This window comes from Camelina sativa, chromosome 11 (assembly GCF_000633955.1).
Source record: "Camelina sativa cultivar DH55 chromosome 11, Cs, whole genome shotgun sequence".
Lineage (NCBI taxonomy): Eukaryota > Viridiplantae > Streptophyta > Magnoliopsida > Brassicales > Brassicaceae > Camelina > Camelina sativa.
In genome coordinates, this window is record NC_025695.1 from 41310038 (window position 1) to 41325887 (window position 15850).

The following is a 15850-nucleotide window of genomic DNA, read 5'->3' on the forward strand; positions in this document are numbered from 1 at the left end:
ACCCCACTTGGAGCCTTGATTTTGGAGGGTGAGAGCAAGGGTCTTTCAGTTCAATTACATGTTATTTTCGTTGAACTCATATAATGTTAATGATGTTCTTTACATGAGTAAAAGCCTAAAAGGATTGTGAGTATGGTTGTTGCATCACCATTTGAATTCGAGCAAGTGCTGTTAGTGGGGCTATATAAACAACAAAAATCGTTGATTGTGAAGCAGAGAGTGCTGTGAACAAGTGCGCAGTGCAGCAAGTTAGAGAATGCGTAAAAACATTTTCATTAACGAGAAGAGAACATAAACACACTGAACAATGATTTCATCAGAAGATCAAAGTCATGTACCCACTGCAAATTTGAAGCCTATGATAGTCAAATAAATTGAACAAATCTTTAGCTCAACCATCACACAACATAAACATAATTTCACCACAAGACGAAACACTAGAAGATTTTCAGATTCTAGTTTCACAAAGACGGATGTTTTTTTTTGGCTTTGTTTAAAACAGAACCCAATTGATTTGGTCCTGTTTTCAGAAAGTTAAAAGGAGGACACAAGAGAGAGATGTCTATTGAATCATTCATACATAGAAAATTAAGGCAGATTTTTTCATAAAGAGATAATTTAGTAGGCGGGATTTTCCTTTTTTTTAGCCCATGGCATACTTCTGAGTCCAGCTCCGTGCAGTTGACTCGTACTTGTTCTTGTCGGTCTTGTACATATGAGCTATCTCGGGCACCAAAGGATCATCCGGGTTTGGATCAGTTAACAAAGAACAGATCGATAACAGCACCTGTTGTTCATTGCAAAGTTAAGTAGTTAGAAATGGAAACAACCTTTTTCATCCTCAAATGAGTCTTAGCTAAATGACTTCACAGCTAAAATTCTCAAGCAAAAGAGAGACAAGACAATTGAAAACAACCATTTTTCATCAACAGGAGTCAAAAGCTTAATGAAGACAGCACAATGTTATTCACTTCAAATGGGAATAGAGCAGTGAAAACAAGTTTTGATAAGAGGGGATTATAATGTTTACAGAAAGCAAGACAAAACCGAACCTTGGAAATGGTGAGTGCAGGACTCCACTGCTCCTTCAAGATGTCGAGGCAAATGCTACCGTTGCTGTTAATGTTGGGATGGAACACCTTGGTCCTAAAGGCCACCTATAGATTTCATCAAACCATACAAACGAACAATGAGATAATGACACAAACCACAACAAAGAACAAAATAAAATAAAAAAAAAACACATAAAACCAGACTTTAATAGCAATTCTCAAAACATTCGGAATCACCTTAGGAGGCTTGAAAGGGTAATCCGGAGGGTAATGGATGGTTACAAGGAAAACACCTCCAGCGTAAGGACTCTCTGAAGGACCCATTATCGTTGCCTGCCAATGAAACATGTCTTCAGCAACTGGACCTGTAACACAAAAAACAAAAAAAAAAAAAAAACTCAAACATCATCCCTATACAAACAAACAAAGAAGAAATCAGGCTTATATCTTCACACGTATGAGTTGACACACACAGATCCCAGAAATTCACACAACGAAAACAAGTTTGGAGACTCAGAATCATAAGATCTAACATGAAACAAGATAATACCAAGCACTTTTAGCTAGAGATCGGTACAAAACAACACAAATCCAAACGAATCCAAGCACAAGCACGTCCCAAAAAAAAAACCCGATCTATCAACACCAGCTCAGATTAAACACAAAAGAGGTACCTGCGCTACATGACGTAGGTGGATCCTTTTGCAGATCCTTCAATTCCTTCAAGATCCGCTTCGACGCCATATCCAAACAAAAACCTAAGACAATTTCAAGAAAAATAAAAAAAAAATCAAAACAAAGATTCTAAACGGATCAGAGAAGCTACTACAAATCCGTGAGAATTATAAAACGATATAGATCTAAAAACGCTACAGGAGATAAAAAAAAAAACCTTATGAGATATTTCGCGTAATCGGACTGGCGAGCTTTTCGCCTTTTTCTTCTCGTATTAGGGAGAAGAAGAACCAAAGACTTTGGGGGAAAGAGAAGCCAAAAAAAAAAAAAAGAGAGAGATGGTGGTGGACGCTAGAGGAGGAGGAAGAGAATTATTATTCTCTGTGCTCACGTCCACGATATATACTTTTCTTTTGACTAGTTGGGGACTCAGCTTTAAAACGACGCGGCCGTTCTTATAAACAAATGATAACATCAAGTGGCATGCGAAACGTCGTCGTTTGGAATAAAGTCATATTAAACGGCTGAGATCTTGTGTTTAAAATTCAAAGAGAAAACAAATCAAGTGGCATTCAAAAAAAATCTAACGGCTGAGACCTTATATTTAAATTTTGAAATCAACGTGGCATCGAAACGCGTCGCTGCGGTAAAATCAAATAATCAAACGGTTGAGATCTTATCTTTTGATTTAGACGAATCGTTTGAAGACACGTCGTCTCTCTCTCTCTCTCTCTTACTTTTTGAGATGAATCTGAAGTGAACCGATTCCGATTTCGAGTCATCGTCGCCGTGAGTGAGGGATGGACCGGTCTAAGGTACAAAGACGGCCGAAGTACGATGGCGACGAATCTCCGCCGCCTGATTTTGATGGCGGAGATGAAGATCATGGTGCGGGTGATGTAGACGGAGGAGATCAGACGCCTTTCGCTGGTGGTAAAGTAAGGAGGAAAGCGTCTCGCTTTAGAGAGCACCGTGGTGATTATCTCCACGTCTCTACGCGTCCTGGATTGATGCGTATTCTGGAGAAACAAGGTTTGCCTTTTTTTGATTTGATATCTTCGTTGATTTTGATCAATTCAGCTGCTGGTTTGGTCCTTTATCTCCTGTAATCGGATCTAGTCGATTGTATTTTGATTCTTATGTGATTGTTGTTTGAAGTTGCAATGTGGTTTGTGAATTTTGTGTGATGAGAAGGTGATTTATGATTTGTTGTTATAGGTGATACGTCGATTCTATTTGCTGATAAAGTTTTGAAGTTCACCGGCTCGGGGAAGATGAAGAGGCGTATTTTTATCCTCACTGACTTTGCTATCTATCTAATTGATCCCGAGACTGAAGCTATGACCAGGAGAATAGCCCTGGCAGCAGTAGAGAAGATGTGTTTGAGCAAATTGAGCGATAACTTCTTTGCTATCATTATCCCCACGGAATATGATCTATTCATGGCCAGCACTCGAAAGACTGAACTTGTTCAGGTTATGGTAGATGTGACTAAAAGTGCATCTGACTATGAACTTGAAGTGCTTCTTTCTAACAGGTAACTGGATCCCATTTTTGTTGTTGTCCCTCTGTTCTTCATATGAATATTTAACCGTGTTTTATTTGTCTCTTCTTAGAATGCACATAAGTCCTTTGTTTTTTTTAATCTCATTTCCTGATAAATTGGAAATACAGCTCTTGTCTTACTGAGAACAACTGTTGTGGGTCGTTTTAGTCTCTAAGATTTAGTGAGCTCTTGTTTCTTATGTGACTTTGCTATTAGTGGTCAGAAGATCCTCTTTTATGGAACAAAATAAAGATTGAACACTCTTAGGGGATAACTACTGAAATTAGTACTTCAAATTATACATGATTACAACTAATACCTCTAGTTAGAGCTGAAAACTTCAGAAGGTTAGCAAAGGGTAATTTTACATATTGTGAGAGGACACATGACAGGTCCCAGTTTTGGTATAAACTTTCTAAATGGATATCACATAGTCCGTATAAACATGTTGTATATCTCTGTTATAGTAAAACTCAGCTTTTGATTATGTGTGTGTAGTTTGTGTTTTATGCTGATAATTGTTTCCTCTTCTGTTCATTCCAGATTTGAGTACAATGCTTCTGCCTCATTAGTAAAGGAAGTTTCATTTCAGGAATCTGAAGGTTTGAAGGACAAATATTCTGAAATTTTGTTTTTTGAATCTATCTAAGTTTGTGCATGTTTCGTTTGCTCATCAAGCACTACTACTCCTTTTCAGGGGGTATCAAGACCAAATTTTTGTGGAAGTGACTATCTCAACTTTCCTCGTTGTTCATAAACTTTGGAGGGAGTCCACTAGTAAGACCTGTTTCGACTTTGGAATGTGAATGGATTCTTTCCTGTTGGCTACTAAAAGCTGAAATCAGGGCGGTATGTGTTGTTTATTATATTTTGTTTCGTCTTGTTTTCTGTTCTTCACTACAAAAAACTATGTACTTTTTTATATGGAGTTTGTTATCTAAATTAATGTGTGAATTGAGTTCCTTTTCTGGTCTTTCTTGAGAGTGACTGATCAATATATACATCATTCACTAACCCCATTTTTTTTTTTTGTTAAGCTAGGTAGCTTTATGCCTTTTTTCATTGACTGAACTGAAAAATTGAAATCCTTTTCTGAACAAATACATNTCTTCATATGAATATTTTAGCCTGTTTTTATTTGTCTCTTCTTAGAATGCACATAAGTCTTTTGTTTATATTCATCTCATTTCCTGATAAATTGGAAACAGCTTTGTTTCTTATGTGACTTGGCTACCAGAAGATCCACTTTTATGGAACAAAATAAAGATTGAACACTCTTAGGGGATAAGTACTGAAATTAGTACTTCAAATTATACATGATTACAACTAATACCTCTAGTTAGAGCTGAAAACTATGAACAGGTTAGCCAAGGGTAATTTTAAATATTGTTAGATGACAGATTCTAGTTTTGATATAAACTTTTTAAAATGGATATAACAATACTAGTCCGTAGAAACATGTTGTATATCTCTCTTATAGTAAAACTCAGGCCTTGATTTTATGTGTAGTTTGTGTCTTATGCTGATAATAGTTTCCTCTTTTGTTCATTCCAGATTTGAGTACAATGCTTCTGCCTCATTAGTAAAGGAAGTTTCTTTTGAGGAATCTGAAGGTTTGAATGACTAATATCTGAAAATTTTGTTTTTGAATCCATCTAAGTTAGTGCTCATCAAGCACTACTACTCCTTTTCAGGGGGTATCAAGACCAAATTTTTGTGGAAGTGACTATATCTCTCAACTTTCCTCGCTGTTTTTCATAAACTTGGGAGGGACCATTAGTAAGACCTGTTTCGACTTTCGAATGTGAATGGATTCTTTTCTGTTGGCTACTAAAAGCTGAAATCAGGGGCGGTATGTGTTGTTTATTATATTTTGTTTCGTCTTGTTTTTTGTTCTTCACTAGAAAGAACTATGTACTTTTTTTATATGAAGAAGTTTTTTATTTAAATTCATGTGTGAATTAAGTTCCTTTTCTGGTTCTTTTTTGAGAGCGACTGATCAATATATACATCATTCACTAACTTTTTTTTTTTTTTTGTTAAGCTAGGTAGCTTTATGCCTTTTTTCATTGACTGAACTGAAAAAATGAAATCCTTTTCTGAACAAATACATAAAAGGAAAGATGAATAGTCTTTCTCACAGTATATACGGCGATCCTGATAGACTTCCAATTGGAGTTGTTGTTGCGCCTGTGGAAACCTCTGATCTGTATCCGCTGGCTAGTTTTTCTGGTCTTATTTCTTCCACCATTCTCACTACCTCAATCATATTTGGTCTCTTTTCTGGTAATCTCGCTGTGCAAACCATACCAACCTGCAGCATCTCCACCATCTCTTCCTCTACTTGGGTACACCTCAGTAGCTCCTCATCAAACACCTCTCCGGTCCATTCTTCTCTAACCACGGAGTTCACCCACCTCACCAGGTTTGCTACTTCTGATTTTCCTGTTAGTACCTCAAATATCAAAATCCCGAAACTATACACATCCGACGGTTGGGTCCCCTTTCTTGTGTCCGTTATCTCTGGTGCTCGATAGCCAACTGTATGCCGGGGTAGCGAATGCATCAGTGTGGCCATTCCTGCTCCAGAGATACAGCCATATCCTTTTGCATTGAGGAAAATGTTTGAGGATTTAATGTTCCCGTGGACTAGTTTGCCTCCGCTTTGTGAGTGGATATGAGCTACTCCTCTTGCTGTGCCATACACCATATTCAGTCTAGTTTCCCATTCTAGAGGTTTCCGTTCCCTAAGACCTCTCTGACCTGAATAGTGAAAACACATATCGATGCACACATAGACTAACTTAGTTTTGTAAGATATATATGCTAAGGGATACTCATACAGTAGACTAACTTAGCCACCTATGCATTAGTAAATTCAAATAGTGACAATATCAACGTACCGTGTAGTAATGTGGAAAGACTTCCATGTTCGTAGTAATCATAAACCACAAGCTTCTCATCCTTAGAGTAGAAATATCCTCTTAAAGTGGCAACATTCTCATGCTTGATGTTGCCAATATTTTCGATTTGCTGCTCGAATTCCCGCTGAGGCACACTCACTTCCTTGATCCTTTTCACAACAATGGTCGCTGAGTCCTCGAGATCAACCTTGTAGGTTGTCCCAAATGGACCTTTCCCTAAAACTTCTGCAGAAGCTCTCAACAAGTCTTCTAAGTCAAAGACAAGATTCTTCCCTTCGAAAAACACAATCTTGTTATCTCCTTCACCCACGTTTGGATCTGAATCCTTCCTCCTCTTGCTCGGTTTTTCCTTTGTAGATCTTCTTTGCTCTTCTCTGTTATGGATGATTACCAATAAGATAGCAAGCAGAGCTAGTATCGCAAAACATGCGCTTAATGCTATGCCAAGAATTGCATGGTTGTGATGTTTCGTGTGTTTCCTTAATGATGAATGAACAGGCACCAGCTTTTTGGAGGAAACTTTGTTTCCGACAAATGCTGAGAGTGGAAATCTCTGCAATGACTCAGGTATGGTTCCTGTCAGATTGTTGTGAGCTAAGTCGAGCAGCTTCAGACCCGGAATACGGAGATTAGGAATCTCACCTGAAAACTTGTTATTCGCAAGACTCAGAGAGTGTAATCGAGTTAGCTTCTCAATCGAAGATGGTACACTACCATCAAACTTATTATTAGAGAGATCAAGAACTTGTAGATGCTCCCAAGAAGAGAAAACAGAAGGCAAAGGACCAGAAAACTCGTTGAAGTCGAGTTTAAGCTCGGTCAAGTTCTTCAAAGCTTGTAAACTTGGAGGAAAACGTCCAGAGATGTTGTTAGAACTGAGAATAAGAAACCGAAGATTGGTTAACCTGGCTATGGTGCTTAACTCGATATGCCCCCGTAGACCCGTGGATGCTAAATGAAGTGCAACGACACTGGAATGATCGGAGTTGCAGGTAACACCGGCCCATTCGGTACATATAGAAAGTTTTGGTGACCAGTTTAGTGAATGAGAGTGATTGACGTTGTTAACGAACTGAAGAAGAGCGTGTTTAGCTTCTTTTATCGTCTCTGCTTCTGTGTTACAGATGTTGAACATTACTCCGACGAGTATTAAAACAACTTGAGTCTTCATTTCCCCGGAAAATATTCAGTGTTTGTTGTTCTTTGGGTGGTGGAGAACAGAAAAAACTGGTTCAAGGGTAAAGTGACAACCTTATAATAATGGATGAAGGAAGTGAGTTTATATAATAAGTTTACAATTATTGACTTTGAGGTGTAATAAGATATAAACAATAGGTGTAATTTTTATTTAATCTGTGTAGTATTATATAACGAGAGTGGGTTGCTTTAGGTTAATGTTAGGTTCGGCGAGTTGTTGACTTGACGCCTAACAACTCTGTTTTTGTTTTTGTTTTGTTTTTTTTTTTGCTGAGAAAATCACGGTGAAAGGAACTCAAAATTTTCAAACTTTTGTTACTTTTTTTTGGTTTGGAGTTTTCCACATTAGATTTCAACCTTTGAACAATTGATTTTGGTGGTGTAACCTAAGTCGTGTTTTTTAACAGTTGAAATTACAAAAAGAGAGTATCATGGCTCATGCTAATTGCCTAGTATCTCTCTTTATCCACCCACCCCCACACACAAACTCGAGAAAAGAATCTTTGAGAATATGAGATAATACAATAAACTTCGCAATCAAACACAAACTTCTTCGATTCAATACCAAACAATGAATAATCAATCCAATGTTCATCAGAAACACAAAATCGAAATAGTCAGCTCTCTAGATGAGAGAAACCCAGCCAAAAACAGAGAGATTGTTTTTTTTTGTTTTTTTAGAGAATTTTTACAAATGATTCAATATGAAAATGAGAAAGGAGCCAGCTAAATATCTTCTAACGGCCACATCCAAATCCGCTTCTCTTCTCTTGCCACGCGTCCTTCTCTGATACGCTTTTATTCAAATGACCCTTTCACACGTGAGAGCCACACGCTTGGTTCTGTAACACATCTCCCCCCTTCAACAGAACCTTGACCACAAGGTTTAAGCATCAAACTCCGAAAATCTCCTCTGAAGATAAAAAAAACTCCCAAGTTGCCTCCTCCTCTGGTTCATGAACCCACTGAACCAAGACTTTAGTCACAGCATGGCCCTGGCGATTCACCATCTTCCTCTCAAGAATCTTTGTCGGTTCCTTCCTAAACACATCAGGCATCACAGTAGGCAATTGAGTTGTAGTAGAAACGTTATCTACTAATACCCTGAGCTGCGAAATATGGAAAACAAGGTGAATTTGAGACGAGGAGGGTAACTCCAGACGATAAGCAACTGCACCACATCGATCCAAAATTTTATACGGTCCATAGTACTTCGGAGCTAGCTTCTGATTCGCTCTCACGACCACCGAATTCTGGCGATATGGTTGTAACTTCACATAAACAAAATCACCAATTGAAAACTCACGCTCCGTACACCTGCGATCCGCCATTTGTTTCATACGATGTTGTGCTCGTAAAAGATGAAACTTGAGCAGCATCAACATATTCTCCCTCTCCTGCAAGGATCTCGCCACCACATCAACTTTCGACTCTCCCGGCAAATAAGGTAAGTGAATTGGAGGAGCCTAACCATACAAAATCTCAAAAGGTGTCATTTGGCTCGATGTGTGATAGTCAGTGTTATACCAATATTCTGCCAAAGCAAGCCATTTACTCCACAAGTGCAGTTGATCATGACACATGCACCTCAAGTATCCTTCGAGACATCTATTCACCACTTCTGTCTGACCATCACTCTGAGGATGATAAACGCTTGACATTTGGAGAGTCACACCCTGCAATGTAAAGAACTCTCGCCAAAATTCGCTTGTAAAAACAGTGTCTCTGTCACTGACAATAGAAGTAGGACACCCATGGAGCTTGAAAACATTGTCCAAATAAGCTTGAGCTACTGATAATGCACTGTAAGGATGAGCCAAAGAAATAAAATGGGCAGCTTTACTCAAACGATCCACCACCACCATGATTACCGATTTCCCAGCAGAAACAGGTAACCCTTCAATAAAATCTATAGACACTTCACTCCAAACTGCATATGGTATTGGTAATGGTTGAAGCAAGGCAAGATACGCAGCATTATCACTCTTACACTGCTGGCAAGTTGCAAAACTTCGAATATAAGCTTGAATATCCTTAACCATACATTTCCAGTAAAAAAGGCCCTTGACACGCTGATGAGTCACCTCCCTACCAGAATGTCCTCCCACTCCAGAACAATGAAGCCACTATAAGATAGTATCCTTCAAGGTAGCATCAGAAAGAATCACAATTTTGCTCTTCCTACGCAAAACATTTTGACTCCAAGAGTAATTCCTCTTAGCCGCCGGATCTTTCTTAAGCTCTTCTATAATAGCCTTTAGAACCGCATCTGAATCATATCCAGCTTGAATCATCTTCATCAAGTCACACTCCATAACAGACATTGACATATGCAACACCTCTGATCCGTCCACTCGAGACAAAGCATCCGCTACTAGATTCTCTTTACCCTCCTTATACTGAATCTCGTAGTCAAATTCAAGCAATTTCGGTAGCCATTGTTGTTGAATCGGAGTGTTCAACCTCTGCTCTAGCAAATACTTGAGACTCCTCTGATCAGTTTTAATAATAATATGACCAGATAACAAGTAATGCCTCCACTTCCTGACAGGAAATATAACAGCCAACAATTCTTTCTCATAAATCGACAAGTGAAGTTGTTTTCCCTTTAACTGCCTGCTTATATACGCCAATGAATGCCCTTCTTGCATCAACACAGCACCGATACCATGGCCACAAACATCAGCCTCCACAATGAATTGCTTGTTAAATAAAGGTAAAGATAGTATTGGAGCCTGGCATAACGCAAGTTTAAGATGCTTAAAAGCTTGTTGTGCCTCCTTAGACCAAGTAAAAGAATCCGTACGAGTTAGTGCATGAAGAGGTCGAGCAATGGTTCCAAAGTTCTTCACAAACCGGCGATAGTAGCCAGCTAACCCCAGGAATCCTCGCAACTACTTAAGAGTTTTCGGTACAGGCCACTCCTGCACTGCCTTAACCTTGATCAGATCAGTAGATATACCCTCTGCACTAATGAAATGCCCCAAATATTCCACTATACTCACCGCAAAAGCACATTTACTCATCTTAGCATACAACTTATTTTGTTGCATAAGCTCAAACACACTCCTCAGATGTTGAATATGCTCTTCCAGATTCACACTATATATCAATATATCGTCGAAAAACACCAACACAAACTTCCTCAAGAACGGCCTAAAGACAGAGTTCATCAAACTTTGGAAAGTTGTAGGCGCATTAGTAAGACCAAATGGCATTACCAAATACTCGTAGTGGCCACTATGCGTCTTAAATGCTGTCTTATGAACATCATTCGGATCCATCCTAACTTGATGGTAATCTGCTCGAAGATCAATCTTAGAATAAATCTTTGAACCACCAAATTCGTCTTCGATCAGAGGAATATGAAACCGATCTTTAACCGTCATACCATTTAGCTCCCTGTAATCAACACACAATCTCCATGAGCCGTCTTTCTTCTTCACTAGAACAACAGGAGATGCATAAGGACTCGAGCTTATCTGTATAGTACCACCAGAAACCATGTCTTCGACAATCTTATCAATTTCATTCTTCTGTTGAACTTTATAACGATAAGGTCTCTGATTCACAGGATTAGATCCCTCCAACAGCTTAATCTTGTGATCATGTTGATCTCTGAACGGTGGTAGTGCAGTTGGTTCTACAAATATCTCAGGAAATCCTTCTACCAACTTCTCAACAGCACTACCTTCCTCACAAACTTCAGTAATTGCATTCAAACTACACAATTCACTCACATGTTCCTCCTGAACTTGATGTACACACACCATGGTGAATTGTGCTTGTTCCTCCTGTTTCTTCTGCAACTTTTTAGCCTTAATGTCCCTTACTGATCCATTCTTAATTCCATGTAATAACACCCTTTGCTTGTTAAACCTGAATCCCATTTCCAGCTCCATGAAATCCCAAGTAATAGGACCCAAGGTTCGTAACCACTGTACTCCCAGTACCATGTCTATCCCTTGTAATGGAATTAACAACACATCAGACTGAAACTCTGTAGTTTGCAACTTCCACTTAAAATCCTTGATACTACCATCAACCTTCAGTTTCCTGCCATCCGCTACCGACACACGTGTTAAACCCGCATGATCCACCTTATATCCTAGCCGAGTTGCCATCTTAGAATCCATGAAATTATGCGTTGATTCGGAGTCAATCAAGAAGAAAAGAACCTTCTTGTTATAAGTTCCCCTTACTCGCATAGTCTAGTAATCAGAGATACCCGAAACTGCATTGACAGATATTTGTGGCATATTCTCCTCTTCACACATCAACACTTCCTCAGCATCCACAAACTCATCCTCCACTTCCAAACTAAACAACTGAGTTTTCTTATGCACCAAATAATGCTCTGGATGTACTTCTCATCACAGAAATAGCACAATCCCTTAGGCCTTCTCTCGCTCATCTCTTGCTGAGATAGCTTCTTTGGTGCTGGAGTAAACGGTTTTGTTTGACCCCGTCCTCCTTGAGACTCAGTTCGAACTTCCAACTCCCTTGCAAACTTCGGATTACTTGCAGAATTGTTTGCTTTAGGCGACCAAGTTGATTGAAAAGGTTTCTTAGAATGCGCCTTTTCATATAACCTTCCTAACAACAAACAATGCCTCACAGATTGAGGTTGGAACATCCTTACATGCATTTGTGTATCCAATCTCAAGCCTGCCAAGTAAATACTCACCAAATAGTCTTCAGAAAGATTAAGCCTAGTCTTAATCAAGTCAAACTTCTGGTGATAATCTACTATACCATCAGTCTCTTGCAACTGCTTAAGCTCGGCCATAGGATCATCACAAACATCTTCAAATCGCTCCTTCACTACAAAAAAACAAGCCTTTTGCGAGGACACATTGCGACGGAGTATAGCTCTCGCAAATTTGCGATAGATTTGCGAGGGATTTACTAGGAAATAAAAAACCATAGCACATCCCTCGCAAATTTGCGAGGAACTCAGTCGTCGCAAATCCGCTGCTCATTTGCGACGCATTTACGACAAATTCGCTGGGAAGGTCCCTTTCCTCGCAAATCCATCGCAATATTGCGACGATTTTGCGAGAACAAACTCCATAGCAAATTTGCTATGGAATTGCGAGTGATTTGCGAAAGCCATAGCAAATCCATTGCAAAGTTAGGATAATAAGTTTTTATAAATATTACAAAACTTAATAGAATTATTCTGAAATACATTTGAATGTGTTCATAAGGTGAATTTACTAACTTTTAACATTATTTTGATGGTTTTTACAAATTAGATATTCAAGGTTTGCGACAAATTTGCGACTGATTTGCTAGAGCCATAGCAAATTCGTCGCAAATCCATTGCAAAGGACTCAAAACATAGCAATTCCCTCGAAAAAAAAACTTTAAACCCTTAACCCTAAACCCTAAACCGTAAAGACTTATTACATTACTATTAATGATTAAAAAAGATGAATCCAAAACTATTAATCAAAGATAGCAGTGCAACACAAAATTGTTAGAGAATTGGACAATTTGGCAAAAATTTGTCTCAATGTATTGAACATATATGTGATATAGTGTAGAACATCATCATGTTTAGAGTAAGATGCAAAATTGGACAATTTTGGAAAGTTTGATGATAGAAAAGAGTATGATGACACCATTGGACCTTATAATATACTTGAAAGTTAATTTGACTAATTTGTTACAATTATTTTGATGGTTTTTGCAAATTAGATATTCAAGGTTTGCGACAAATTTGCGACTGATTTGCTAGAGCCATAGCAAATGCGTCGCAAATCCATTGCAAAGGACTCAAAATATAGCAATTCCCTCGCAAAAAAAACTTTAAACCCTTAACCCTAAACCCTAAACCCTAAAGACTTATTACATTACTATTAATGATTAAAAAAGATGAATCCAAAACTATTAATCAAAGATAGCAGTGCAACACAAAATTGTTAGAGAATTGGACAATTTGGCAAATATTTGTCTCAATGTATTGAACATATATGTGATATAGTGTAGAACATCATCATGTTTAGAGTAAGATGCAAAATTGGACAATTTTGGAAAGTTTGATGATAGAAAAGAGTATGATGACACCATTGGACCTTATAATATACTTGAAAGTTAATTTGACTAATTTGTTACAATTATTTTGATGGTTTTTGCAAATTAGATATTGAAGGTTTGCGACAAATTTGCGACTGATTTGCTAGAGCCATAGCAAGTTCGTCGCAAATCCATTGCAAAAGACTCAATACATAGCAATTCCCTCGCAAATAACAACCCTAAACCCTTGAACCTTAACCTTTAAGACTAATTACATTACTAATAATTATTAAATTGATATAATTCAATATTTATAATATAAGATAGGGCACTAATGACAATTGCAAATCCTAAACCCTAAAGATTTTGCGAGGGATTTGCAACGTTCCCACGCAAATTGGTCGCAAAAAACTCTAAATAAGAAAATTTATATTAATTATTGTTTGCGATGCTTTTGCGAGGGACTCTAGTAAATCCCTCGCAAATTTTGCGTTGGAATTGCGACGCCATTAATTTCCTATATAAGTAAAAAACCTAGTTTGAGCGAAGCTCAAACCAACACCCGCAGCCGACAAACCCTAAAAACTTCTCTTCTTCTTCCGATTTCATTCTTCTCCGGTTGTCTTCTCCGGTTGTCTACTCCTTTCTCCGGTTGTCTACTCCTCCTCTCATCTCTTCTCCGGTGTCTACTCCTCCTCCCATCCCTTCTAAGGTTAGTCTACTCCTCCTCTCATCCCTTTTCCGACTAATCTCCTCCTCCTCTCTCTTCTTCTGTTGTTTTTTAGATGGGTTTCGATTTAGGATTTTTCGATTTAGGGGTTTCGATTTGATTTAGGGTTTGTCGATTTAGGGGTTTCGATTAGGGTTTCAATTTAGGGTTTGTCGATTTAGGGGTTTCGATTAGGTTTTCGATTAGGGTTTCGATTCGATTTGAATAGGGTTTTGATTAGGGTTTTGATTAGGGTTTCGATTAGGGTTTCAATTAGGGTTTCGATTAGGGTTTCGATTAGGGTTTCGATTCGATTTTAGGGGTTTTTCGATTCGATTGGGATTAGGGTTTCGATTGGGATTAGGGTTTCAATTCGATTCGATTGGGATTAGGGGTTTTAATTCGATTCGATTGGGATTAGGGTTTCGATTCGATTTTAGGGTTTTTCGATTTAGGGTTATATCGATTTAGGGTTCTAATTATATCGATTTAGGGTTTTTCGATTTAGGGTTATATCGATTTAGGGTTTCGATTTAGGGTTCTAATTATATCGAATTTGAGGGTTTTTCGATTTAGGGTTATATCGATTTAGTGTTTTTCGATTTAGGGTTTAATTTAGTTTTTTTTGGACTTGTTTTTTAGATGTCTTCACAAGAGAACCAAAATCATTCTGGGAGCCAAAACGTTTACAGAAGATTTATATCTTCTCAAGGGTTATCTCCTCCCATCCCTTCTCGAAGGTTACCTTCTTCTGCCTCTGCTCCAAGGGTAGCTTCTCCCGCCTCCTCGCAAGGTACCTCACCGGTGATCCAAGAGAATCGTCAAGGAACCTCACCGGCGGTGGAAGATCATCTTCCACCACAGCAATCGACTTCGCGTGTCAACGATGAGTCTACTTAGATCTCTTTTTTTACTTTGGAAGAGCTACTTGCAAGTCCTGGTCGTGCTAGCTTAAAGAAATTGGACCCTAAACGCCCTCCGGGTACTCTATGGTAAGAATGTAGTTAGGGTTGTCTAAATTTTTAGATATATTTTCATTGATCCTCATTCCTTTTTTTCTTGTGTTTTGTAGGTTTGACGAAGATCCTTCGGTTGCTGCTACTGTTCGGGCCATCTTTTAAAGAGATTTCAAAGGAGCTCATGCCAATTGGACCCAAACACCAGATGTGGTTGTAAACCGGTGGTTTGAAACGTTTGCGGTAAGTTAAATGTTTGTTGATGTGTTTAAATTACAGATTTTGTTTTTACTTACTTGATTCTGATTTTGATTCATGTTATGTTTTTACAAGCAAACATATAATTGGGACCAGTCCATCAATGGGAGAGTTCGAGCCGAGTTTGAAAGCAAGTTGAAGACCCGGATGACTGATCAAGTGTCTCGGTGGAAGTCTAAGTGGAGAGTAAAAGGTGATGATGCAAAGCCGCGGTGGCTTGATGCGACAGTATGGGACGGCTTGGTCAAGTTTTGGTGTGAACCAAAATCTGAGGAAAAGAGCGTCAATAGTCGAAATGCTCGATACAGTGATCCTGATGGCACTGGAATGCATAAACACCGGTCGTGCACGAAAACATGTAAGTATGTTTAGTTAGTTATTTAGTACAATTACCTATAAATTCTTGTTTTAGTCTAATACTTTGTTGTTTCATATCTTTGTTAAGTCGGAGATTACTGGTGAGGCACTTCCTGATTTCTTGAAAGTCCTAGAAGATACTCATAGGAAACCTG

General features: G+C 38.5%; 3 protein-coding genes across 4 annotated transcripts; 1 reads left to right on the forward strand and 2 right to left on the reverse strand.

The window, feature by feature from the left end:
- On the reverse strand, nt 360-2118 carry LOC104725847 (ubiquitin-conjugating enzyme E2 10). Its single transcript, XM_010444585.2, has 5 exons — nt 1945-2118; nt 1727-1810; nt 1290-1417; nt 1053-1157; nt 360-787 (listed from the first exon to the last, which is right to left on the reverse strand). The coding sequence occupies exons 2-5, from the start codon at nt 1794-1796 to the stop codon at nt 644-646; spliced, it is 447 nt and encodes a 148-aa protein (XP_010442887.1). The 5' UTR covers nt 1797-1810; nt 1945-2118; the 3' UTR covers nt 360-643.
- LOC104725848 (myosin IB heavy chain) lies at nt 2365-5234 on the forward strand. 2 transcript variants are annotated; one of them, XM_010444586.2, is made up of 4 exons: nt 2365-2759; nt 2946-3264; nt 3817-3875; nt 3971-4249. In XM_010444586.2, the coding sequence occupies exons 1-4, from the start codon at nt 2528-2530 to the stop codon at nt 4000-4002; spliced, it is 642 nt and encodes a 213-aa protein (XP_010442888.1). In that variant the 5' UTR covers nt 2365-2527; the 3' UTR covers nt 4003-4249. The 2 variants fall into 2 exon arrangements, with proteins under 2 accessions (XP_010442888.1, XP_010442889.1); XM_010444587.2 differs by lacking the exons at nt 3817-3875; nt 3971-4249 and adding exons at nt 4828-4886; nt 4968-5234 and having other exon boundaries at nt 2377-2759.
- LOC104725849 (probable inactive receptor kinase At5g53320) lies at nt 5311-7594 on the reverse strand. Its single transcript, XM_010444588.2, has 2 exons — nt 6177-7594; nt 5311-6036 (listed from the first exon to the last, which is right to left on the reverse strand). The coding sequence occupies exons 1-2, from the start codon at nt 7366-7368 to the stop codon at nt 5411-5413; spliced, it is 1818 nt and encodes a 605-aa protein (XP_010442890.1). The 5' UTR covers nt 7369-7594; the 3' UTR covers nt 5311-5410.